The sequence below is a fragment of the Eurosta solidaginis genome, chromosome 2, assembly GCF_040869045.1.
Source record: "Eurosta solidaginis isolate ZX-2024a chromosome 2, ASM4086904v1, whole genome shotgun sequence".
NCBI lineage: Eukaryota > Metazoa > Arthropoda > Insecta > Diptera > Tephritidae > Eurosta > Eurosta solidaginis.
This window is the reverse complement of record NC_090320.1, coordinates 26,494,498-26,521,237: the sequence shown is the minus strand read 5'-3', so window position 1 is coordinate 26,521,237 and position 26,740 is coordinate 26,494,498. Positions and strand designations below refer to the sequence as shown.

Below are 26,740 nucleotides of genomic sequence, written 5' to 3'. Positions count from 1 at the left end.
CAGAATTATCCCAAATTTCCCAGCTTTCACAGCCTTAACATGAGTAGTCCAGCTATTTAATCATCTAAACTAGAAATAAATTACCTTAAGATCTTCCATAGTTTTGTGATATGCATGTCGAAGCTAGTAAGATTCGTTTGGAAGTTCTGGGTGAGTTTTGAGCTTGATGATGTAAAATGACACATATCTTAAATTAGTTTTTGTTATGCAGTAAGGTTGAAGTGATGAATCTTAAGCTGATATAAATATGAAGGAGAATGTAAGAAATTTGCTCAGCATTCTTATCCTTGTAAGTTCCGCTAATCTGCATCGAACTTGGAAAGCAAGCATACTGCCTGCACACCTTGGCGCACACCCTGTTACTATTCGGCTGGGTATGTTCAGTTTGCTTACACTGTTTGTGCATTTACTTTTGACTTTCGCTTGGTATGGGATAATGTCGGAGCAACGGTGCAATAGCACAGTAACTTGTGTTGTTGATGATTACTTTTGTCCCTGAGACTGTACTGTCTTTTAGCAGTCTGGCTGCTTACACTGTAAGTATCAGGAAATCGGCACTACTGCTTGATCTGTAAAATATTTGGATTCAATCTCATTCCCTTTTCAATATTTGAGACGCCTGTGTAGACTGCGATGGCTCTAATACTGTTGCCCACATATAGTCCGTTTGTGACATTAGGTCCGTTTTTACTTCGTTTAATCAACCCCTTGCCATTTCATCTAATATCGTTGCTTGCTCGTAGTCGGCTGATTTCCACATGTCGGTTTCTATCAGTCTGAGAGCACCTTTTGTGGAAGCCGACAGTAGCTCTAGCAGGATTCAGTGTCCACTTTGCATTCGTTCCTTTTTGGAACCCTAGTTTTTTTGTATAAAGACCAATTTAGCTTCAGCTGATCATAATTTGATTTAGGCTCAAATAAACTTTATTGATAGAAGGAAGCAAAAGGCTAAATGTGTCAACTGCAATGTTTACTTGGAGTTTGCGCTTTGTTGTTATAACAGCAAAAACACTCTCCGGAGGTATATGGGATTGTTTCAAGTATGGATGGACGTCATAAATGTACCTTCTCGAGGCTTTGTTTTTTTTTTTAGAAAATCTTCGGTCGTCTATTCGCATCACATTTTACTCCGCTGAATAAACTCTTTCAGAAATGTCATCTTTAACGTACTGATCCCAAGTAGACAATTCAGTAAAAACAAAATATGTACATGTATAAGACTTCATCCCTCTTAACTATTCGTCAAATATTTAGTCATTACAAAATTCTACTATGTTTTACTTAATTCAAGCTCAACTTAAAGATAACTCTGCAGCGATTCCCCCAGTATGCTTTCGAGCTCTTGCACAGCCCTGCGTGTATTCTTCTCCACACGTTGATTTTCGTCCTCCATAAGTTCGGCTACAAAAGGTACCGTCTCCGGTAGCAAGGACGTAAATTCTTCACCTAATTTGCGTGCAATTTCCAAACAACAATTGAATGAGACAATGCGTACTTCGGGCACATTTGTGCGCGTTTTCATTAACACCTGATAATTAAGTTGTTTCCACATGACATCATTCGATACCGTTGCCGCCAATTGAGCAAGACACGATTGCAAAGCTTGTTGCAATTCTTCGCTTTCTAATATCAATCGATTTTCCAACTGATCAACCAAAGGAGGCATAAGCATCTCAAAACGTTGTGAGTTAATGAAACCTTTGCTGTCGTGCAAGAAGATTATGTGAAGTGTATTCAAAATAGATTTTAAAATATCTGCTGTCAGCGACTCTACATCAGCTTCAATTGTTTGTTTTGTTGTATTATATACGCTCAAAAAATTGGCTGCATCATCAATGAAATCACGCGCAAATAGTAGAAATAATGCTTTGAGCGCTTCAGCAATTTGCTTGGTGAGTAAGAAGAAGGTGAGTATGGTTTCACGTTGCGCTTTCTCTTTGATAGCCCATTCATATACCTTCCGATAGATGGGACGAAATCTGCTTTCAGATAATTTAAGCACCCACGTTACAAAAGCATCGATAATAACTTTTTCAGTGCTGGCCACATGTTCGCCCTCACAATCGTCTTTCACCTGGAAGCGGAATTCTAAAGCATGCAGGAAGAATGCGCTCAATTCACTTTGTACAGCACTCAGATCGGCAGATGACGTTTTATTGATACATTGCGTTAGTAGCTGCATTAGAACGCCTATATCAGCATAATTGCGTCTCGACATTAGTTGATTATACGATTTCTCACAGCTCGGTATAAGTATGCGTGCAGGCACATCGCTTGCTATTCTCGTCCATATGGTGGACATGCGTTGCAGTGCAGTGGTCGAACGTTGATCGCGCTCATTTTGTTGTTTACTTATGTTGGCAGAAATTGTACTCAGCGCAGTTATTACATCTATGACATATGGTCCTAAGAATAGTGGAAGTGATTCGAAGAGTTTTTGGGTACCTAGAAGAAAGTTTTGAAAATGTTTAATAAAATATAATGATGGAGGATATTCGTTCAAGCAAAGTCGAAGTAAATTCAGTCTTATTTTGCAAGGGCTGCTGTGAAATTACGAAAATCCATTGTTGTTGTACCGATAAAGACACTGGCCGAAGCTTTTGGGGAGTGTTTGGCGGAAATAGATCCGGTACGTTTCGGTAACAGTCAATTCTCTTGTCATGTGTCTTCTCCAAGATTTGGCGTATCGTGAGGATCTGGTCGGTGGTAAACTAACCAACTTTGAGTTTCACATAACATTCTAGATATAACTTTATAGGGATACTAAGCTGGCTGACTTCGCGTTGGTTAGCGCGATTTCACAGTATCATCTTTCTTGTAGAATGGGCAGAGCACACTAAAATTCCAGTCTAGAGGCATGCGCAAATAGTTCCAAAATTATACCAAAATAAAACTGATATACTTAAGAAATGGACTGGAAAATAACATTGAAAAAGTTCCCGAGCTAAAGCCGAAATGGCCCAGCCGTGAAACGTTTCTGAAATTAACTGTGGCACGATGCACGGGTTGTTTTGTGCAATGTACTAAACTACCCAACAAAAAATACGAGCTAAGCTACTCGAAGGTTTTGGGGAGTGTTTTCGATGTTGATGATCCTTTGCCTGATAGAGATCTGCTACGTTCCGATAACAAGCAAGGTATCCCACAGCGGGTTAAGGGATTAGAATAAATAGCGTAGTAGCTAACAAATCAGAGTTAGAAGTGTTGGCGGAAGTTGATAGACCAGGCATCATACTGTGCTCTGAAACATGTACAACCAAAGATATTCTAGACAATGAATTAAAAATAGCAACCTATAAAATGATAAGATGTGATTCCCATAGCAGGCACACAGGAGGTGTGTTAGTTTATGTACATAGTACAATTGATGTTAAAGTAATCTATAATGATAACATAAATGAAAACGTATGGTGCATTGTAATAAAACTGAAGAAGGTTGATAAAAAGTGGCAGATTGGAGTTCTGTACCATTCGCCGAGCACTAGTGATGCAGCTTTTGTTGAATACCTAAATGAAATTCTAATTGATAAATATGAAAAAAGTAACCATAATATAGTAGTCGGTGATTTTAATATTAACATGAACTACATTTCAACATATAGTACTAAATTAAATGAGATATTTGCTGTGATGGGGATGAGCCAAAAAATATAATTTAATACGCGAATCACAGATACAAGTGACTCGAAAATTGATTTATTATTTTCAAACTCGGATGAAATTCTCTGTAATAATTTGCAGGAATACAAAATATCTGATCATGAAACTATAAAATTTAATATTAAAACGTCCAAAGTATACAAGATGAGACTGACCAAGAAAATCATAGCATGGGATAAATATAATAGTGATATTTTAATAAGCATCCTTAGATCATTTAACTTCAACTTTACTATAAACTTATCAATTGATGTAAAAGTCGAATTAATTAATAATATAATGATTCAGGCTATGGAAAGTTTAACCTACGAGAAAGAAGTGCATATCAAGTTAATGAATAAATGGTATGAGAGAGAATTGGCACAAATGAATAAATATAAATACAATATGTACACGCGTGCGTTACAAACTGGAGAGTGGGATGAATATAAAAATATAAATAGGTCATACAAAAAATTAGTCAAATTAAAAAAAATAAAGTATATGGAGAATAAAATCATGTTGAATGAATATAATCCTAAAGAAATGTGGAAATATCTGAAACAAACGGTGAACCAAACTAAAGATAACGAAGGGATAAAAAAGGCGATACTGGATGGCATACTGGTTGAAAACGAAACCGATCTGGCGAATGGTCTGAATAGATTTTTTGTAAATAGTGTGATTGAAATTAATAATAACATCGAAACCTGTCAAGTAGCACTAGAGGATACACAAGTCCAATCAAAATTAAAGTTTGCTGAAATTACCACCGATGATGTTATTTATATCCTAACAGACTTTAAATATAAAATAGGTAGAAGAAAACTGCTATCCGAAGGTGTACTAAAAAATTGTATATCGTATACCGGATATTTCTATGCTCAAATAATCAATAACAGCTTAGAAGATGGTGTGGTACCTGAAATGTGGAAAACGTCAACAATAATACCTGTGGAAAAAGCTAAAAAGACAATGCAACCTGAAGAACTTAGACCCATAAATACCCTGCCAAGTGATGCTAAAATTCTCGAAGTCGTTGTTAAGAATCAGTTGGTGAATCATCTTGAAGTAAATAATATACTAGTCTACCAACAGTCAGGATTTAGGAAAAAACATTCCTGTGAGACAGCGCAGAACTTGGTGATATCTGATTGGAAAGAAGAGATAAACAACAAAAAAGTAGTGGTTTCAGTTTTCCTTGACCTCAAAAGAGCCTTTGAAACGGTGGATAGAGAGATATTAATAAAAAAAATGCAGCGGATTGGCATAACGGATATTGAACTTAAATGGTTCCGCAACTATTTGAAGCAGAGAAAGCAGAAAACAGTTATAAATGCTGTGACGTCGGATGAATTAGAGGTACCCATAGGGTTACCTCAAGGCTCAGTATTGGCACCTATATTATTTCTTATATACATAAATGACATAGTCAATGCTATCGAAGGTTGTGAAATTAGACTTTTTGAGGATGATGCATTAATTATGATAAGTGAAAATAATATTAATACTGCACTTGCCAAAATGCAACATGAACTAAATAACTTGTATAAATGGTTGTGTGGTAATAGACTGAAACTAAACATAAATAAAACTAAATATATGATAATAACAAGGAGGAATATCAATGAGGATGATATAGCCGAGCTAAAAATAAATGATGAAATCATACAAAGAGTTAACAGTATAAAATACTTAGGAATAATAATTGATAATAAAATAAAATTTGAAGATCATATAAATTATACAATTAAAAAAGTTGCTAATAAAATAGGAGTGATGCAGAGAACAACTTAATTCATTCAAAAAAAAGTACAAAATAAACTTATATAAATCGTTATAGAACCGCACTTCGTGTGGATAAAGAAGTAGACAAGCTCCAAAAGCTTCAAAATAGATGCATGAGATTTATTCTTCAGAAACCTAGAGATACACGATCGGCTGGTATGTTGAAGACTTTATACTGGTTAAGTGTGAAACAAAAGATTTTTTTCCACTCCATGAAATTCATATTTAATATCAAACATGGAAATGTACCTGAGTATTTAAATAAAAATATAGCTTTAGTTGAGCAACCTCACAACATAAAAACGAGGAGCAAACATAATTTCAAATTGCCGTTTTTTAGAACTGAAATTGATCAACAGAACATTTTCTACAACGGTCTGAAAAGTTACAATGATCTGCCTATGGATATAAAAAGTTGCAACCAAATAACAGTATTTAAAACAAAATTATATGAATATCGTAAAACCTTAGCTATAAGATAAAAAACTGTAATATTTTCTAATTTACGAATTAGGCTTCTGGCCGTAATAAATAAATAATTTAATCTAATCTAGAATATACCCGCGGTAGGTATGCCTGTCGTAAGAGGCGACTAAAATACCAGATTCAAGGGGTTGTGTAGCGCAACCTTTCCAGGTTGCCAGCGCAATATATAGCTTCTCCAAACCCAATTGTCAACCTCACCTCGAGCGGCGAATCCCGTTTCACTATCAGACGAGGCTCTGGTGACCCCAAGCTCCTCATGGAACTTGGGGGTGGGGAGGGAGGGATGGCCTGAAGATTTAATGTGGCCATATAAATCGTTCCCGAGATGGTTGGGCTAGCATGGTCGGTGCTGTTACCGGAGCGTACCGGATCTGTATCCGCCAAAGGACCATCACATCGATAACACTTCCCACAGCCTTCGGGGAGTAACCTTATCGCTACAACAACAACAACAACAGAAGCAAGCAAGGTACCAGTCCGGCCATATTGGGAACGATTTGAAATTATCACATTGAACCTTCTAAGACATCCCGCCCCACCAACCCCCTCACGACCTGGTCAGATTACTGCAGGAATGATTATGACGACCTTGCATACATTCCATCATTGAAAGGTAAAGTGGGAAAAAACGAACCGATGGCCCAAACGCTGATGACGAAATATATTTTCAGCAACCCGTCGATGACGTAGTGCGAATGGCAATATCCCGCATAATGAATAACAAAATACCGGGTGAGGACAGATTTAGGTTGCTAAAGAGGGTACATAAACTCCCCCAGCGGGTTCGGGTACTAAGAATATACCCGCGGCAGTATGCCTATCGTAAGCGATGATTTAAATACACAAATGATTGAAGGGGTTGGTGGGGCGGGATGTCTTAGAAGGTTCAATGTGATAATTTCAAATCGTTCCCAATATGGCCGGTTTTGTACCTTGCTTGTTTTTGTTGTTGTTGTAGCGATAAGGTTACTCCCCGAAGGCTGTGGGAAGTGTTATCGATGTGATGGTCCTTTGGCGGATACAGATCCGGTACGCTCCGGTAACACAGCACCGATCATGCTAGCCCAATCATCTCGGGAACGATTTATATGGCCACATTTAATCTTCAGGCCATTCCTCCCTCCCCACCCCCAAGTTCCATGAGGAGCTTGGGGTCGCCAGAGCCTCGTCTGTTAGTGAAACGAGATTCGCCGCTCGAGGTGAGGTTGACAATTGGGTTTGGAGAAGCTATATATTGCGCTGGCAACCTGGAAAGGTTGCGCTAAACAACCCCTTGAATCTGGTATTTTAGTCGCCTCTTACGAGAGGCATACCTACCGCGGGTATATTCTAGATTAGATTAGATTATTTATTTATTACGGCCAGAAGCCTAATTCGTAAATTAGAAAATATTACAGTTTTTTATCTTATAGCTAAGGTTTTACAATATTCATATAATTTTGTTTTAAATACTGTTATTTGGTTGCAACTTTTTATATCCATAGGCAGATCATTGTACCTTTTCAGACCCTTGTAGAAAATGTTCTGTTGATCAATTTCAGTTCTAAAAAACGGCAATTTGAAATTATGTTTGCTCCTCGTATTTATGTTGTGAGTTTGCTCAACTAAAGCTATATTTTTATTTAAATACTCAGGTACATTTCCATGTTTGATATTAAATATGAATTTCATGAAGTGGAAAAAATCTTTTGTTTCACACTTAACCAGTCTAAAGTCTTCAACATATCAGCCGATCGTGTATCTCTAGGTTTCTGAAGAATAAATATCATGCATATATTTTGAAGCTTTTGGAGCTTGTCTACTTCTTTATCCCCACGAAGTGCGGTTCTATAACGATTTATATAAGATTATTTTGTACTTTTTTTGAATGAATTTAGTTGTTCTCTGCATCACTCCTATTTTATTAGCAACTTTTTTAATTGTATAATTTATATGATCTTCAAATTTGAGTTTATTATCAATTATTATTCCTAAGTATTTTATACTGTTAACTCTTTGTATGATTTCATCATTTATTTTTAGGTCGGCTATATCATCCTCATTGATATTCCTCCTTGTTATTATCATATATCATATATTATCATATATTTCCGCCATCCGCCGGAAGTTTGGTACAATTTTCGAACGTTATGACGCTATGCCTGGCGTAATTCACGATGCTTGAGTCTGGCAGATGACCATATTTCGAGCCGCCCTTGAGGCACGATAATAACAATCCAATATCAAACCGATAAGTCGTCGATAACAAACAAATATAGATGAGTTATGGGTTTGTTATCATTTACCGATAACAAGCAAATATCAATTGTTATCGATAGCAAGTCGTTACAAAGCTGATTAAAACCTCATAACTCGTCGATAATGAACTGATAATACAAAGATCTCGTCGATATCAAGCAGATAACGATAACAAGCGTTATCGACGGATACTCGGTAACAAGTCGATACCATAACAGTAAGGGGCAGACATTGGTTATTATCGATAACAATCCGATAACACGTCCTTGTGAGTCCACTAAAAACTGATAATTCGTTGCTATCGAACTGATAAGTCGTAACCCGTCGATAAAAAAATGGATAACAAGGCAATTAAAAACCGATAACAAAACGATGATTTGTTGATAACGGTTGTTGTCGATAACAATCCCTTAACGTGCCCATAATACATCGCTAAAAAAGCAATAACTAGTCGAAGCAAGCAGATATCGGTTATTATCGATAACAAGCCAATAACAATCTGATGACTCGTGAATATCGGTAGCTATCAATGAAATCCCAATAACAAGTGCAAATAGTTACGAAATTATACCAAAATAAAACTGATACACTTCAGAGATGGTCTCGAAACTAACATTGAAAAAGTTCCCGAGCTAAAGCCGAAATGGCCAGCCTTGAAACGTTTCTGAAATTAACTGTGGTACGATGCATGGGTTCTTTTGTGCAATGCACTAAACTGGCCAAGAAACAATACGAGCTAAGCCATAGCTCCCAGCGGGTTAGGGGGTCAGAATATACCCGCGCTAGGTACGTCTGTCGTAAGAGGTGACTAAAATACCAGATTCAAGGGGCTGTATAGCGCAAACCTCTCAGGTTGCCAGCGCAATATATAGCTTCTCCAAACCCAATTGACAACCTCACATATCCGCGGCGAGTACTGTTTCACTAACAGACGAGGCTCTGGCGACCCCAAGCTCCTCATGGAACTTGGGGTTGAGGAGGGAGGGATGGCCTGATGGTTTAATTTGGTCATATAAATCGTTCACGAGATGGTCGGGCTAGCACTTTAATGGTGCTGTGTTACCGGAGCGTACCGGATCTGTATCCAGCAAAGGACCATCACATCGCCAACACTCCCCAAAGCCTTCGGGAGAAACCTTATCGTTACAACAACAACAACAGCTAAGCCATAGAAGTGTAGTATTGTGATTTGATACACTTCTTCAAAAAGTTCCTTCTTTATGGTTCAACAACACGATGAAGAAACTAAAATCGTATTACATATAACTGACAAAATTCTTAGGCATACTCACCTGTAATAATTGCCATGCACACATTATCTGGCGGCTGAGCCTGTACCAAGTTCGCTTGATCCTGCAAGATTTCAATCATCTTAGGCATATATTTAGGCAGCAACGCCAACGAATGCGCTTTCAAGTTCGAAGAGATTTCGACAATGGTTAAAACAACCGTTGCCAATACAATTTTCGATATTTTTGTACGTTCTTTCAACACTTTTATGAGATGACCCAGTATACTTTTGAACTCTTGAATGTGTTGCAGAGCAAACATTTTCGACAAAAGTTTGATAGCAATAAGAGCAGTCTGCTGTAGTAAAACTAAATCATTCGAGGACGAGCCTGCGGATGATGAGCTATCTGAAGTTGCACCTGTAGTTGTAGATGCTGTGTTGTCATTTGTCACACGTATGGTCATTGTAATTTCGTTTAGTGGATGTAACAAACTGTAGAAATTTTTCGGATCACTATTATCGAAGTATCCATCACGATGTTGAATTTTATTGATAAGCAATTCTATGACTTTTTTACGTATACTCAACAATTTATGTTTCATAAGACCACATACTACAACAAGAAACATATCAGATGAAAGTAGTGAGATAGCATTATCCAACACATCGTGCAAATGATGCAAGATAACTTTCCAAAACTTTGATTGCGAAGTGCTTTCTGCGGATTCTATGGCTGAATTAACATTGGGTACATAAGAGAGTGTGTGTATTATGAAATTTTGATAATAGGGCTTCATAACTAATTGCTCCTCGTCGCTGAGTAAGGCAATTTTACGTAAGAATTCAGTTGAAGCAGAAATCCTGGAGAGAAACTGCATGATGACATACTTGTAGTGACGCAGCTGTTTTGCGGTACGGCAATTCACATCGAAGAGACTCATTTCTGTAGCATCTGAATTTGCGTTCGTAATGGCTTTATCGTCATCTTCATCTTTGCTGAGTGGCAACTTTCTAATGTAAGCGAGCAATTCTATGCATGTCTCAAGCACGATTTGTGGTGCGAAATTGTTTGTAAGTTCTAAACAAATTTCCAAGCGCTTAGAGAACTTCTCACCACTTGCAGTTGAAGCTTTGTTGGGTTTCGCAATGTCCTTTTGTTTGCGTTGTAGCAACTTTTGCTTTTCATCATCCAAAACATGCGCCTCAAAAACAATGCAAAGAAAAGTCCAAAGGTAACGATTAGCGCCAAGCGTTTGTAAAAGCTTACTATAGAGCGGCATGCGCCGATGCTCTGGTACATCGAGCAATATATCAGAGAACACCTTCAGCACAGGTATAACTAAAGCGTCTGTGTTAGCCTCATGCAGTTTCGCATGTTGTGAACGCACCAATATGGGCACAATCGATTCAATAACATTATTGATTATATGAAAACTAAAGGCATCATCATAGCGCGCAACAGATGAGCCCATAAATGTGAATACATCAACAACGCTATGTAACACTTGCTGTGGAAAGAGCGCTGCACAGTGCGAGAGTAATAAGAGCGCATTATTCTGCGTTTGTGGATTTTGTGTGCCACGTACACATTGCACAATTAAATCAATACGAAATGCAGACTTCGGCAAAGTTTTAGACAAACGTACGCCTGCTGATTGTGCACGTTGACAACAATGCAACAGAGTGCTGAGTGTTAACTGCTTTGTATATTCCCCAAGAGTTTGCTCTTCCAACTCAAGACAAAAGCGCAACAAATTAAAGAGTGCTGGCATTAGGTGCTCTGTCTCTTCGAGCTTTTTCTTGTGCTCAAGCAGCTCGAGTAAAGCAACACCTTGTTTCCAAGCGTCAGTATGCACATGTGCAGCTGAATTGTTTTTACTACTCTTGGCGTTGGGTGCGTCGTGTTTTGCTGCCGATTCTGTTGCAGCAAGTGTTTTACGTTTAGCAACTGCAGCAATTCCATCATCTACAATACACATTTGTGTTAGCAAGTCTACAAGTGGTTTACAATTTATTGCACATTTTTTTAATAATTTATTAGCGCTTAAGAATATTGTATCATTATCGCATGCGGCCATTGTTCTTATGATCAATTTTACTAATTCGGTTTTATAAAATTCTGGTATTTGCGCATAACAATCTTCATCTAGCGCTTCAAGTAGCACGCATGGCACTGAACGCAACTTGCTATCATGTGTTATATAAACATTGTGTGCAGCAAAAACTTGCTCAATAAATTTCCAAGTCTCAGGTTGGTCAGCCAATACCTGCTCTATGGTGTGCGACTCAAAACGATCACAAATCAATTCGTATATTGTGCTATAAGGTGTTGGTAGCAGTAGTAAATCATTTTCTTTGCGCGCATAAGACAAAGTACGCACGCCGAGCGTTATTAAATCACCCAACAACTGCGCATCATTTATATGCTTGATGGTTTTCAGTATTTGAGCTGTAAATCTGGCGTTATGTAGCGCATCCTCAGCTGTTATCAATTGCATAATTTCACATAAAATTTTAGCGCTTTGCGATTGTTGATTCTTCTGCGTTGGATTGAGGATGGTGTACAATATAAGTGGAAATTGTTCGTGATCCATGGTAAATTCATAGCTGCGCCCTAAAACACTATCAACAAAGTGCTTCAGATGTTCGCCTAAACTAGCGCGATTTCGCAACCAATGCAACGTTTCAAGCGCCTGCAAGCGCATCGTCTCCGATGGGGCATTCAGAGCTGAGGCAATGCGAAAAACATGCACAGTATTCAAATTCAACTCATTGTTTTCGTTCGCCAGCAAAGCATTGGTTAATTTAAAGGCACGCATGCGCAATAGCGCATATTCCTCAATTTTGTCAAAGGCAGCATTACTTTCATATATATAAAAATTGCTAAGGAAATCCAATTTTTGTTGCGCGCTCCCAAATACGCTACCAAATATTTCTTTCAACGTTTTCAACCATTCCAATTGTTGTGTATCTTCATGCTTTTTTGATTGATGATTGAAACCTTTTTCGGCTAATAGTTTAAAAATGTCAAAAAATGTGCGTAAATCATCGTGTATACACTCCCATTCAAGTAAATGCTCGAAATGCGTATGTGCCGCTAATGCAGTCACAAAATCTGAAAATAACTGTAATGGTATACAATTATTTTTTTTTACCTTATGCCAATCATTGGTGTCTAGCTGACGGATGTTAAAACGTCGACAGTGCACACGTATTTGCGCAAATATATAACCCGCATCAGCGCCACTTAACTCCGTTTTAATACATGCTGTAGCTAAGAGTAGTAAGTGCGCAAAACGTAATGCGCTACTAAATATACTCTCACCATGCGCTTCAATGCTATGGCAGAGTTGCAAACATGTAGGTGTTGAGTTTGACTGTGATATTACCTCCAAGAATTGCTTTTTGAATTCTACAACATTGAAATCTTTATTGTTCTTGCATAGCTTCAATTCGCTTAAGAAACCAACTTTTACACTGAGTGGACTTTTTAGTATTTCAACTAGGGCTTGATGGACCGCTTCACTATTGTCATCAGGAAACAACAGTGGCATTATGGCTAAAAGTATAATATTTGTATCATATGCATCTACAATTTCTGCGCTTGTTAAATGTTGCACTGTTGGTACTATAAGTGGCGTCCAATGTGAGGTATCTTGTTGTGTCTTAAGTAATATGTTAAATAATGCTTCAGCTACTTTACTCGTATCCAAAACTTGTACAAATACTTTGGTAGGCAATTTTAATATTTCTGCAACCACTAGTTCGCTGTCGTCACATATGCGATCGGCTAGGCATTCGCGCAACAGTTGTTGATTTTGTGGTCGTGCACGATAATCATTTAAATTGGTTAATAGAGTTTGTACTGCAAAGGCTCTTATTTTAGCGGTGTGATGGTAGAGTTGCTCATAGATATCCGTTGCATTGGGATCAAAAGTTTTCAAACGGAAGCCTATAGAAACGGAATCCCATAGAAATAAATTGTTTTTATTGAATTTTTTAATTAAAAAAATAAATAAATCAGTTTACCTAAAGCCATTTTTAGTACACGACGTTTGCTCGCTTCCTCATTACTTGATGACATTCCCTCTTTTATGATCCGATCAAATGCGTTTGGATATTTTCTTTCTAATTTACGAAGATAGTCCGAATACCAAGTATGGAAGCTTCCGCTCTTATCTTCCATTTCATCATCCGAACTGAGCACAATCATTTCACCTTCTTGTAGTTTTTTTGGTAAAACATTGCTTGTCGGTTTGTATGCATTCAGAAAAGCGCTGCGAGTAAAGAAAATGGGCTTAATATTATTTTTTTTATATCGCCACAAATTACAAAAGTCTTTACCCTCCAGCGGGTCAGGGGAGTTAGAATATACCCGCGGCAGGTATGCTTGTCATAAGAGGCAACTAAAATACCAAATTAATTCCAGGGGTTGTGTAGCGAAACCCATTCAGGGGGTTACCAGCACAATATATAGCTTCTCCAACCCAATTGTCAACCTCACCTACCCGTGGCGAATCCTGTGTCTTTCAACAGCCGAGGCTCTGGCGACCCCAAGCTCCTTATGTTGTTGTTGTTGTAGCAATGCTCGCCCCACCTAATAGCCGCGACCGATCACAAATTGTCATCAATATCCTCTAACGGGAGTCCAAGGAAACTTGCCGTTTCAACAGGGGTGGACCATAAGGAAAGGGGTGTTAGAGGCGTTGGTTCCACATTACAATTAAAGAGATGGTTGGTGTCATGTGGGGACACATTGCAAGCAGGGCATACATTTTGTATGTCGGGGTTGATTCTGGATAGGTAAGAGTTTAACCTGTTACAGTATCCAGAACGAAGTTGAGCAAGAGTGACACGCGTTTCCCTGGGGAGTATGCGTTCCTCTTCTGCGAGTTCTGGATATTTTTCTTCAAGTACTGGATTCACCGGGCAATTCCCGACATAAAGGTCCGACGCCTGTCTATGGAGTTCACCAAGGACCTGCTTGTGTTTTTCCGCTTCATACGGCTGGGTTCTCAGGTGCCGTATTTCCTCAAAATGCTTACGGAGATGACTCCTTAGGCCCCTAGGCGGTGCTGGTTCGTCAATCAGATGTCTGTTGAGATGCCCAGGTTTCTGGGTATTCAACAGAAACTGTTTGGTCAGCATCTCATTTCTCTCCCTGATGGGGAGTATTCTCGCCTCATTATGCAGATGGTGTTCTGGGGACATAAGAAGACAGCCCGTGGCGATTCTGAGAGCAGTATTTTGGCAGGCCTGTAGTTTCTTCCAGTGGGTGGTTTTTAGGCTTGGCGACCATATGGGTGACGCGTAGCACGTAATCGGCTGGCTAATTGCTTTGTATGTGGTCAAGAGCGTTTCTTTATCTTTTCCCCAGGTACTGCCAGCAAGGGATTTGAGGATTTTATTACGGCTCTGAATTCTTGGAACAATTGCGGTTGCGTGCGCACCAAAATGTAGATCCTGATCAAACGTCACACCCAAGATTTTGGGGTGTAGGACAGTCGGTAGCGTAGTGCCATCGACGTGGATGTTCAATATGGTCGACATTTGGGGCGTCCATGTTGTAAATAAGGTCGCGGAAGATTTAGTCGGTGACAATGCCAGGTTTCGCGAGGCGAAAAAACTGGAGAGATCAGGGAGATAGCCGTTTATTTTATTGCATAGCTCATCGATCTTTGGGCCTGGGCCTGTGGCCATTATTGTGCAGTCATCGGCGTAGGAAACGATTGTGACTCCTTCCGGTGGTGAAGGTAGCTTAGATATGTAGAAATTAAACAAAAGCGGGGATAGGACACCACCCTGTGGCACCCCTTGTTTAATTCTCCTTTGTTTTGATGTTTCGTTTCTGAATTGCACCGATGCCTGCCGACCACCCAGATAATTTGCGGTCCACCTTTTAAGACATGGGGGAAGGGTGGACCCTTCCAGGTCTTGCAGTAACGAGCCATGGTTGACCGTATCAAAAGCTTTTGATAGGTCTAACGCTACGAGTACTGTTCTATGGTGGGGATATTGATTCAAACCGCAATTTATCTGGGTGCTAATGACATTTAGCGCGGAGGTAGTGCTATGGAGTTTTCTGAAGCCATGCTGATGAGGGGCTAGCTGCAAATGTTCTTGGAAATAAGGGAGCAAAATGGCTTCAAGCGTCTTTGCCACTGGCGATAGGAGAGATATCGGACGATATGACTCACCTACGTTAGCTGGTTTCCCAGACTTTAGTAGCGGGACCACCTTGGCCATTTTCCATTTCTCGGGTATGACAAAGGTGGAAAGAGACAGGTTTAAGACATGCGCTAAATATTTGAAACCCTCTTTCCCTAGGTTTTTAAACATCGGCATGGCTATGCCGTCTGGGCCCACTGCTTTGAATGGTTTAGCGCGACCAATGGCGTCCTCAACCTCTCTAGCGGTGATGGTAATTGGTGACGCGCTGAGTTTGTGTTTATGTGCGTGTCTATTGGCTCTCCGTCTATCTTTGTCGACCGTAGGATGCATTATATATTGTCGGCAGAAAGCGCTCGCGCATTTTTTCGCATCCGACAGCACCTTATCGCCAAAGGCGATGGAAACTTTGTCTTTGTGCTTAGTCGGATTCGATAGGGACTTTACGGTGGACCAAAGTTTACCTACACCGGTAGAGAGGTTACAACCTCTTAGGTGCTCTTCCCATTTCGCCCGCTTGTGTTCGTCCACAAGCAATCTGATGCGTTGGTTTATATCCCTTATTTGGGGGTCGTCTGGATCAAGCTGTCTTATAAGGTCGCGTTCCCTCGCTAAGCTTGCGGCCTCCGCCGGGAAGTGGGCCGGATTTCGGGAATTCTCCCGGCGGGAATGAAATGTGCCGAGGCGGATTCAATGACCTTACGGAAGGCACGCTCCCCTTGGCGGGCATCAGTCGGGATAGGGAGGGCAGCAAAGCTGCTGTCTGTTGCAGATTTATATTCTTCCCACTTTCCTTTTTTGAAGTTTATGAAAGTGCATTTTTCGGTGACGATGAAGTCGGCGGTACGCTCGAACGAAATAAGTATGGGCAGGTGGTCGGATGCCAATGTTACCATCGGCTGCCAGTTGACGCAGTTTACGAGTTCTGCGCTCACGATTGAGATATCTGGCGAGCTATGACAGCTTCCTACCATACGTGTGGGGGCGTCTCCGTTTATTGTGCAGAACGTCGTTTCGTCTATTTGATCCGCCAACATCTCACCCCTACTGTCCGCCCGCAAGTTTGAATGCCATAGGTCGTGATGGGCATTAAAATCGCCTAAGATAATGCGATTGTTGCCAGTGAGTAAGGCCTCGATATTAGGGCGGTATCCACTGGGGCAACAGGTGACAGGAGGGATGTAGATGTTGATGATTTCTAGATTTGCATCGCCTGACCGGACAGATAGGCCTTGACGTTCTAAGACATTGTCACTGCGGTCGATGCCAGGATCAAATATATGATATTGCACAGAGTGGTGTATAATAAACGCGAGGCCGCCTCCATTTCCGCTCTCGCGGTCTTTCCTGTGGACATTATAACCACAGCAGCTCTGCAATCAGATCTTGCTGTGAGTTTAGTCTCTTGAATCGCAGCAATGCGGATGTTGTGCCGCTTCATGAAATCGACTATCTCCGTAATCTTCCCAGTTAGTCCATTACAGTTGAACTGCAGAATTCTGAAGTGCATGAGGGGTGACGCCGCCACTCTAGGGGTAAGTGAGGGGTGACTACGCCTAGGTTGTGGAAGGCCAGGACGCAATTGCTGTTGTGGCCTTGGGACTGGGCGCCCTTGGGCAAGCATTGGGGTACCCGGATGATTTGGGTTTGCGACCTGGCAACATGGCGCGATGAAACCCGTCGGGGGGTTGCCGTCGCGGAGACCAGAACATCTAGGAAAGTGGCACCACCCAAGGCAGGAGCTGCATTGAGCGGATGTCGCAAACCTATATATTCTGTGCTGGCAGACGGTGCAAACGGAGGCAGGGACTAAGAGTCTGTTTCCCTGACCTGCACGATTGCTGCCAGAAAAGAGGGGGGGGAGAAGAAGACGGGGGCAGGGGCTGATGCTCAGCATTGCAACCAGCTCTACTACGAAGGTAGTAGTTATGAGTGGTATCAGCTGTTTGAGTTGTTGGCGCCGTGGGGCGCGAGCAGCAGCGGGTACTTGTTGTGGCTTGCTGAGCAGCGAAGCTGCTGGAAGGTAGTGGGGATACGCTTAGGCGTAGACTACGGGACGCCCTTGGGCGTGAGCAGCAAGGAGCCACAAAAGATTTATAAAAGTTGCGTGGACGTCGGGTTTTGGGATCAAGCCCAGAACAACCTGTCCGATGCAACCATCCCTTGCACGAGACACACTGAACAGAGTATGACCGTCCTAAAAAGATTCTTTTCTGGCAAATGCAGCAAAACCATTTCTCATGACCGGGGTCAGGAGACGGACCCGGATTGGGTTCGATACCTTCCCGGAGTAAGAGAATATGTAGCAGTCCTGCTGCAAGAAGCTGCTGGGAGGATGACAATTTGTGGGAGGGACGAAACAAATTAAATGGGGTCACACTGAAATGACAGTCCTTGGTCGGGAAAAATCCCGAGTCGCTCCGGTACATAGAACCGACTGCCTTGGGAAGCGCCAAGCTCCTTATGGATCTAGGGGGTAAAGGGCGGTATGGCCTAGAAGATTTCATGTGGTCATACCAAATCATTCCCGAGATGGTCGGGCTAGTACCTTAATGGTGCTTGTTACTGGAACTTACCGGATCTGCATCCGGAAAAGGCTCATCAACATCTAAAACACTCCCTAAGGTCTTCGGGGAGTGTCCTTATCGTTACAACAACACAAGTCTTTAAAGGCGTTGGACGTAGAATTACAAATTTCGAATGAGTGGTGGGGGAAAGAAATAGAAAGAGTGAGAGAAAGATATAAAGGGAAAGAAAAGAGATAAACAGTGACAGAGAATAACAACAACAGTGGGAGAGGAAAAATAAAAAAGAGCGAGTGGAGAAAAGTAGAGTAGAAAAGAGAGGTAGAGATAATTTTTGAGTGAAGAAGAGGAAAAGTATGGAGAGAGGGAGAGAAAGAAAGAAATAAGGCAAAGAATAAAGGCAAAAGAGAGCGAAGGTGACCAGTAGTAAGTAGACAGGATAATGAAGAAGGAAGTAATGGTAGGTAAAACGCTTATGGCGACCTCTAGAGAAAGTAACTTACAGTAGAAAAGATGTGGAAAACCAGAACATAGTTATGGTGCTTAATTTGTTCATCTGCAATAGAGATGAGCTGCGAAAATCAAAATCACGACTATACTTGCTACATATTTAGATTGATATTTGAGGAAAAAATTAACTCTAAAATCAAGACCTTCAATCCCTCGGACTGCATGCTCCAATAATCCTCTGATTAAGTGGCGTTGTTATTTTGGTAGAGATAGGGATACACTTCGAAGATTTTGGGAGCTAATAACTACACGGTACGATTTTGATAATTGTCGCGAACAGTAGTTCACGATGAAAGGGGTTCCACAAATGCTGCCAACTTTGACTTTGAAATATTTAGAAAGTCGAATACATCCCTAAGTACCAAGAAGGAATATTAGTCGAGGAGGTGTTATTTCGCTTGTTATGGATGAGTTAGGGTAGGGGGCGATTCAGAAAAGAAAATATTATAGATACGGTGTGTGTTACGAGCTAGAGGAGCAAAGTACGGCGGCTACAGTGAAATGCGATTTATCGTGTACGGGACCTGCTAATAACTTGGTAGCGGCCTAGGATGGTATATCAATGTTTATGGTGCAAAGCGTTGGGCAGAACCCTCTCCCGCTAAGGCAACTGAAGCACTTCGGAGCATTACGTGGACCAAAAGGGACTCAATGCCAAAAAAAACTGTTTTGGAAGAAAACCGAGATCCGTGCCTGACGGTAAGTATTACACTGTCACAACCCAACTCTTACTTATTGAAATTAGACTTCCGCACATTCAACGTATGCCTAGCTAACGTTCGAGTGTGCTAACGACATGAGTTACTTCTTTAGGTCATTTATTAAACAACCTGTTTCAAAAATGCCCATGCCTTCGTCCAAATATTACACGAACTTTATTTTAGGCCATTGTATAACACATTTTAGCCACACCAAGGCAATTAGCCTCTTGCAACAAATTGCAGAAAAGGTACATTATGATTAGTATAGGAAAAAGGTATACTTACTCAATAATCTCCTGCGCTGACTCATCATTTAATGCCACATCTGCCAGCAAAGAATCAAGAAACTCTTTCAATGTATTCGCCTCCTCGTGCTCATTTTGTATAGCAGCTAAAGCTGATTCCAGCAGTGCAACATGTAATGCATGCACATAAACATTTTCCTTCGCCAATTTTGCCAAATTCAAGGTAAACCATTTCTGTGAAGCCAAATACAATAAAGTACTTTCCTTAAAATGCGGTTCTGCGCTCTTTTGAACATCAAACAAGAAGACCAAAAATGAGACAGCTGTCGAGCGCAATATTTCCAGTGCTATATTGGCTGAACGCTCTACAAATGCATTGCACAACTTGGTTGTTACTTGTGTACGCGATACCAGTTGAGTTGCCACAATGTAGGTGGCTGATGCAAAATCCAAAATTTCTGATTGCATTCCTTTCAACAACGATGGTAATATAGTAATGATGTGCCATTCCTCAATTGTGCGTGCATGCTCTAGCGCACCAACAACCACGGAGGCATAAAAATTGAGTTGTGTTTGTAGGGAATTGGCACGTGGGCCTAATTCTTTTACAGCAGCCATAGTGGTTTGACAGACAAATTTAAGGAATGCAACATCGGTAGCAGCACGATTAAGTAGCAAAGATTTGGGCACAGTTATACCAGGTTTTTGTAATGGTTTCAACCACAACCATTGTTCATCATTTTGGCGAATACGTATAACACGCAACACAACGATAAAAGCGTTCGTTTCGTGATATGGCAAAGCTAAGGCCAGCAACGCTTCACGATTATATTCATGTATGTGGAAACGTCGTATTAGCCATTCCAAGCACATAAGCGTTGAACGCAATAGGAAGTAAGGTGATAAATGGTGCAAGAATTGATTGATATTGCTATCGAGCAACTTGTTAACTTCCTTATCCTCAACAGAGCGCTCCAAATCAATGGTAGTCTCATTAAAGAGTGTATCTTCAAATTTTTGAAATAGAGGATTGAGTGCAGTGAGCTCCTGTAAGCCGGCCAATCCAATTTCATAGATTGTGCGTCGCGTTTTATTGCCTGCTTCCTTGCGATCGAATAGCACTGAGGGACGAGTACGCGCATCAGCCATTGCCGTGGTCTGCGGCACGGCTAAGCGGCGCAATTGCTCCTGTAGTGAAGTGGCCATATTTTTGTTTAAGTTTTATTATGAGAAAATTACTTAAATGTTATTTAAAAAAATTTTTGATTGCAAAATAAGCACTACAAAAAATGCGCGTGTTTACAAATTGCGAGAGCGCGTGTTTCTACAGTGTTGCTGTCTTTCTGATACAAATCGGCTGGCCTTAGTATGTGTACCATCCCATTAGTGCTTTCGAAATATTATTATTTGGTAAAACAGTCATGAACTCGACATTGGTGAGCACTTTTTGCACAAATTTTCTTTCTTTTCTTGAATTTATCTTAATAATATGAAAAATTGAAACTGCCAAAAAGAATATATAAACAAATATCTCTTTTAGGTACTGTAAAGAAGACACACTGCTTATCAAACAGCTGAGAAGATGTTGTATAGCCTACCATTTCAATCTCGCGACCTACCATTGTGCTTCTCACCACAGTTGGTTATTTTTTAGCAGGCATGCTTAACCAACGAAACGATATCATTTCGTTACGATAATCAACGTTAATAAACGAAACGAAGTCATTTCGTTTCGTTTATTAACGTTAAGATCGTCAAATTAACGAAATGATTTCGTTTCGTTTTCTGCCATATCAAAACGAAATCAAATCGTTTATGTTGATTATTGATTTCAAACTATGCTGGCAAAGCTGATTGATGGCGGAGTCAATAAAGGTGAAAGCATTATCCAAGCTGATTGCAACTTTTCTCATGAATTTTGACAGTACGAACATTTCTCAGAGTATTTTTGACATTACCACCAACGAATTACACAAACAAATTACATAGAGTTTGTGTGTGTATGTGCGCTCGTTGTAGCCATCTTACGGCTTCACCATGGCTATAGCATTGCCAGCATAATTCAAACATAAAGTATCACGTTTTCGTTAAAGTTTTTAACGTTAACGAAAGCTTTTCGTTTCGGTTAAAAACGAGATACAATTTATCTTGATAATTTCTTTATCGATATTTCGAAGTGTTTCAACGGAAACGGTGGAAATTTTTTGATAAACGATTAGCTTAACGTTAAGGTGCATCCCTGTTTTTTAGGGTGACACGGAGGATATGTTTTTCATTACATTTGTGAAAAAGGAAAATTTGTACACCCGTAGAAAAAAAAATCATTAAGAGAACATCCTAAGGAAACCTGCTTAAATTATCCACGTTAAACCTTCTACGTCAAACTACCTCCTGTTTCGTGAGGCCATAATGAACTTGGGGTCGCCAGAGCCGCGCCTGTGCGCTAGTGATCCCTTGAAATGCGCATTCCTGTTATTTCCCTTATTAATATTGATAGTTGACGAAACCCTGTTGTTGTAGTTGTTGTATTTACTATAAAGACACTCCCCGAAAGCTTTGGGGAGTGTTATCAATAGCTATCATCCGGTGGCAAATCCTGAGCCAGATAAATAATTTTGCATGTAAATGAAACAACAACGATTTGAGCCAGATAGATGTCTTGCGAGCCAGATAATTTGTTAATTACTTCTTTTTAGGTTGGCACCGCGGCCTTTAATATACCTACTTTTCCATGCTTAGCCTTTCGCGGTATAAGTTAAACGAAAAACAGCGGTGACCACGTTGATCCTTCTAAATCATTCAACCACTCCTGCCGTGTGGAGCTTGGGTCACCAGAGTGTAAAATCGTGAGTATATCTTTAGCCAGTTTTCCACCCGTGCATTTTTCATCTTTTAATGCAAATGTTTTATCGGGTAATGCTCGGAAGAATAAGCCAGTCTCATTTGCATTATAAATATTTCGTGAATAATATCCTTCAATCAAATATGGTACTTTTGCGCAAAAGCTTTTTACGTCATCTTGGTTTACACTACCGGTTTCTCCAGAAATTGTACGGAAAGTTATTTTGTGACGTTTTTTGAACCTTTCCAGCCCGCCGGATGATGCACTAAAATCGTCTCAAAAGGGAAAAACTTAAAAAATGCTTAAGGATTTTTTTGGTACTGAAAAAATCGTCCTTTTATGAGAGGTGTCCGCTTAAGAGAGGTGTCCGTTAGGAGAGAGTACACTGTATTTGGTTCATAGGACAGAATGTGGGTAACGCGTTGCAATTTTCAGGATAGTTTCGTAGCAACTCGCAGAGTATTTCAGCGAAGTTGAATGCCGGGAAGTGGACCCAGAACGGACGTTTTCCAATCAATCTTGCTATTTGACATTAATTTTTACGCATTATTGCTTTTTGATACATATTATTATTTCAATGTTCAGCTTAACCTATATTTAAATGGAAAATCAATTAAACATACTAGTACATTCCATTTTTATTTTAAAGTTTTTTATCCGTTTAACGCTTTCTGGAGTCCTTTTTTTCCACTTTTTACTTTTTAGTAATAACAAACTCACCATAAAATCATAAAAACGTCAACCGAAGAAATTTCAGCAATTATTTACTATTTTCAGCTTGTATATATAATTTAAAACTCTTTTTATATAAAAAATAGAAACTTTTTACCACATTTCCTAAATTTACAAATATCAAGAAAGTCGCCAGGTCAAGCGAATGCAAAATTTATCGTTTTTCATAGATATCGATAATCTACCACCATTAGCATGTAACTAACAGCTGTCAACGATTTACCGTTATATGGTTGCAGCGAATTAATTTTGGTTGAAGTGAAATATGATTGCATTTTTTGTTAATAATCAAAGCAATTTAACTAAAAAAGTTTGCTTTTTATCGCCAACGACCATTTTTGTCTTTAGTGCTCGCTGTGTGTGCTTAATTTGCGTGGAATACGTTTTTGTTGTAGAATTTAAAAGAATTGTGTAAATAGAAGTTGATGCAACGCTATGACTAACGGAAAGATAAAAAGTATTTAGTATATTTAAAAATTAATGATCAATAAGTAGTTGGAACAGCGCATGACCGTAAAAACTTAAATTAATCTGAGTTCAAGTGCCGTGCTTTTCCTGGCGAAAGTATCGGAAGATGTTTTTTTGGTGATTGTTTGCGAGGAGCTGCTGTGTTTGGTTTCTAAGTATCTATTCAAAGCTTAATATATGTACATATGTATTATCATATCTGCTTACAAAGAGGAATGAGAAAACGGTTCTAAGAATGCTCACCATTGTAAATTTTACCAAGTAGCGCAACTAACAGCTGATCGATGAAAATTCGCACATTCACACGCACAGTTCTCGACTCAGTTTCAAAAAAAAACTTTAGATTATTTAATTCAAATTTTAAAGTGGGATAATCCTTACAAATTTATGTACACAGAATATATATGGCGTTTTTGTTGTTATTAAATCAATAGTTTTATTTATTATTAAAGCTTTTATAATTTTTTTTTTAACTTTGAAAAAACTCCGAACACCATTCCTTCATTATATGACATTCGACTGCCTAATCCACTGCCTTCCACTCTATTCGCAACATAACCTCTACTTAAGCTGCCAAACTATACAGTAAGCAATGATGCTAACAATACAGAAGATCAGATACACATTTTATGGCGCTGCTAAATGGTAAGTGAATTTTACAGATTCGGCTGTTTTTTCTACTTTTCATTTCATTCATTTCATTTCATTTATTTATTACGGCAAAAAAGCCTAATTCATAAATTAAATTATATTACAATTTACTATCTTATTGCTAAGGTTTTACAATATTCATAAAGTTTTGCTTTAAAAGCTACGATTTCATTACAACTTTTTATATCTATAGGCAGTTCATTGAAACTTTTTAGACCTTTATAAAAAATATTTTGCTGATCTATTTCAGTTCTGAATAAAGGCAGTTTGAAATTGTGTTAGTCCTTGTATTAATGTTATGTGTTTGCTTAACTAATACTACGTTTTTACTTAGATATTCAGGTACATTTTCACTTTTAATATTAAATATAAACTTCATAGCGTGAAAAAAAATCTTTTGCTTGACACTTAACCAGTTCAAACTTCTCAGCATATCAGCCGTACGAGTATCTCTAGGTTTTTTAAGAATAAATCTCATACATCTGTTTTGCATCTTTTGAAGTTTATCTATTTCTTTGTCTGACACAATGAATAGAATAGATGGTTTACAAAGTGCGGTTCTATAATGGACTTATATATAATTATTTTGTACTTTTTTTGAATGTTTTTGGATGTTCTCTGCATAACCCCAATTTTTTTCGCAACTTTCTGGACTGTGTAGTTTATATGTTCTTCAAACTTGAGTTTGTTATCAATTATAATTCCCAAATATTTTATACTGTCAACTTTTTGTATGCTTTCATCATTTATTTTTAAACCAATTATATCCTCATTAACGTTCCTCCTTGTTATTATCATAAATTTCGTTTTTTTATATTAAGTTTCAGTCTATTTCCGCACAACCATTTATACAGGTTATTCAGTTCATGTTGTATTTTAGAAAGTGCAGAATTAATATTATTCTCACTAATCATTATTAATGCATCATCAGCGAATAGTTTAATTTCACAACCTTCAATAGCGTTAACTATATCATTAATTGTTATGGTTATGCATCTACAGTGGAAGCAGTAAGGAAGGCGGTCGGCATGATGTAGTGGTGCACAGTGGCTAGTCATTGTCGGCTGGGGCGGGTCCTTGCCAACCTTACTGTTCCTGCGCCATAAACAGAAAAAGTTCCTATCATGCCTATCAAAACGAGCAGCTGTCAAATTCAAAAAAAAACCTAACAGAAGCGCAGAGACAACTCAAAGCGCTTAAAAATTCAAAATAAAACAACATCCGGCCGAACCGGATGTCACGGACAGACCGTTGACATTTAAATTCCAAATTCAAAAAAAATTCAAAAATTTAAAATTCAAAAAATAACCGCAAAAAAAAATTACCGAACCGGAGATGACCGGTTACTAACAGTTTAAATCAAACTCAAAGGAAACGCTGAAAAATTAAATAATAACAAAAAAGCTGAAAACAATTAAAAATAAAAAAGAAAAAGGCCGAATATACATAGGGGGCGCCGCGGGTGGTGTTGCGACGCCCGGTGCTTATATCCCACCCTCAAAATCCATGGCCACCGACGCACCTAAAATTTCGGTGGCCCCTTACCTGTATGCCTACCTAGTGCCTTCTAAATAACGTAGACGCCAGCATTCCCATTTAGATTACAAAATTTATTCACAAGTCATTATTAAGACAGAGGTATACTAGAAATACACAAATGTTGAAATATTTTCTATTATTTATAAGTTACCCTAACTACTGATTTTACATTTTGGTGCTTTACGCACTTTTATTAAAGGAAAAGAAAAAAATCTCAAAATAATTAAATAAAATTGAAAAATTTCCTCAAAATTGCTGGTATGTATAAATATGCAAAAGGCTCCAAAGAAATAAAATACCATATCAGAAGTTTAGGTTAACTACCGAACGCAAAACTATTAGAGCCAAAAAAAAAATTTACTTTGAATTCCTTTCTTTTCTTTTCCTAACCTGTTCTTAGTTATTTAGTTTAAGTTTAGCTAGTTGTTTTACCCTTTCCAATTGCTATTCATTTATAATTGCCTTTTGGTTTTGTTAATAATTCATTTTATTTATAAGGTTTTATCTTATTTTATTTTATTGATTTATTGTATTTATTTACGTATTAAGGTATTTATTGTCTTATTTATTTACTCTATTTATTTATTTCGCTTTAACTGATTTTAATGTAGTTTTATTCTAATTTACTTTAACCTGATTTTATTTTAAATTATATTCGTTATTTCGTTTATATACGCGCGCTGATTTTAGGTTTATAATTTATTTCCTTTTTCTTTTATATGTCTGTATATATATATGCATTTCGTTTGCTCATATACTAGTAGACATACTTATATTCTTGCAAGTTGTATGAAAGCTTGCTGACATTTAACTTTCTTAAATTTGTGTATAGGTAGGTATGTTTTATAATATACTATTTCCGTGTATTAATAAAGTCATTTTAGTATCTGTTGTAAAGTTAGCATATTTTTAACTTTATCTTCTTTATTTAGTTATGTTCTTTTAATAATTTGTTACCGCTTTTGCATATATATATA

At 38.8% G+C, this 26,740-nt stretch overlaps 1 protein-coding gene and 1 long non-coding RNA gene across 2 annotated transcripts in view; one reads left to right on the top strand and one right to left on the bottom strand.

Moving 5' to 3' along the window:
- Positions 1 to 1,207: 1,207 nt before the first annotated feature.
- Positions 1,208 to 20,934, bottom strand: l(2)k09022 (HEAT repeat containing 1 homolog l(2)k09022). The gene is made up of 4 exons (XM_067764722.1): positions 19,572 to 20,934; positions 13,412 to 13,659; positions 9,444 to 13,334; positions 1,208 to 2,445 (listed from the first exon to the last, which is right to left on the bottom strand). The coding sequence occupies exons 1-4, from the start codon at positions 20,735 to 20,737 to the stop codon at positions 1,298 to 1,300; spliced, it is 6,453 nt and encodes a 2,150-aa protein (XP_067620823.1). The 5' UTR covers positions 20,738 to 20,934; the 3' UTR covers positions 1,208 to 1,297.
- Positions 20,935 to 23,976: 3,042 nt separating this feature from the next.
- LOC137239424 (uncharacterized) overlaps positions 23,977 to 26,740 on the top strand; it is a 276,642-nt gene continuing 273,878 nt past the window's right edge. The window contains exon 1 of the long non-coding RNA XR_010949376.1: positions 23,977 to 24,218. This is a non-coding gene — a long non-coding RNA (uncharacterized lncRNA). The remainder of the gene's footprint in view (positions 24,219 to 26,740) is intronic.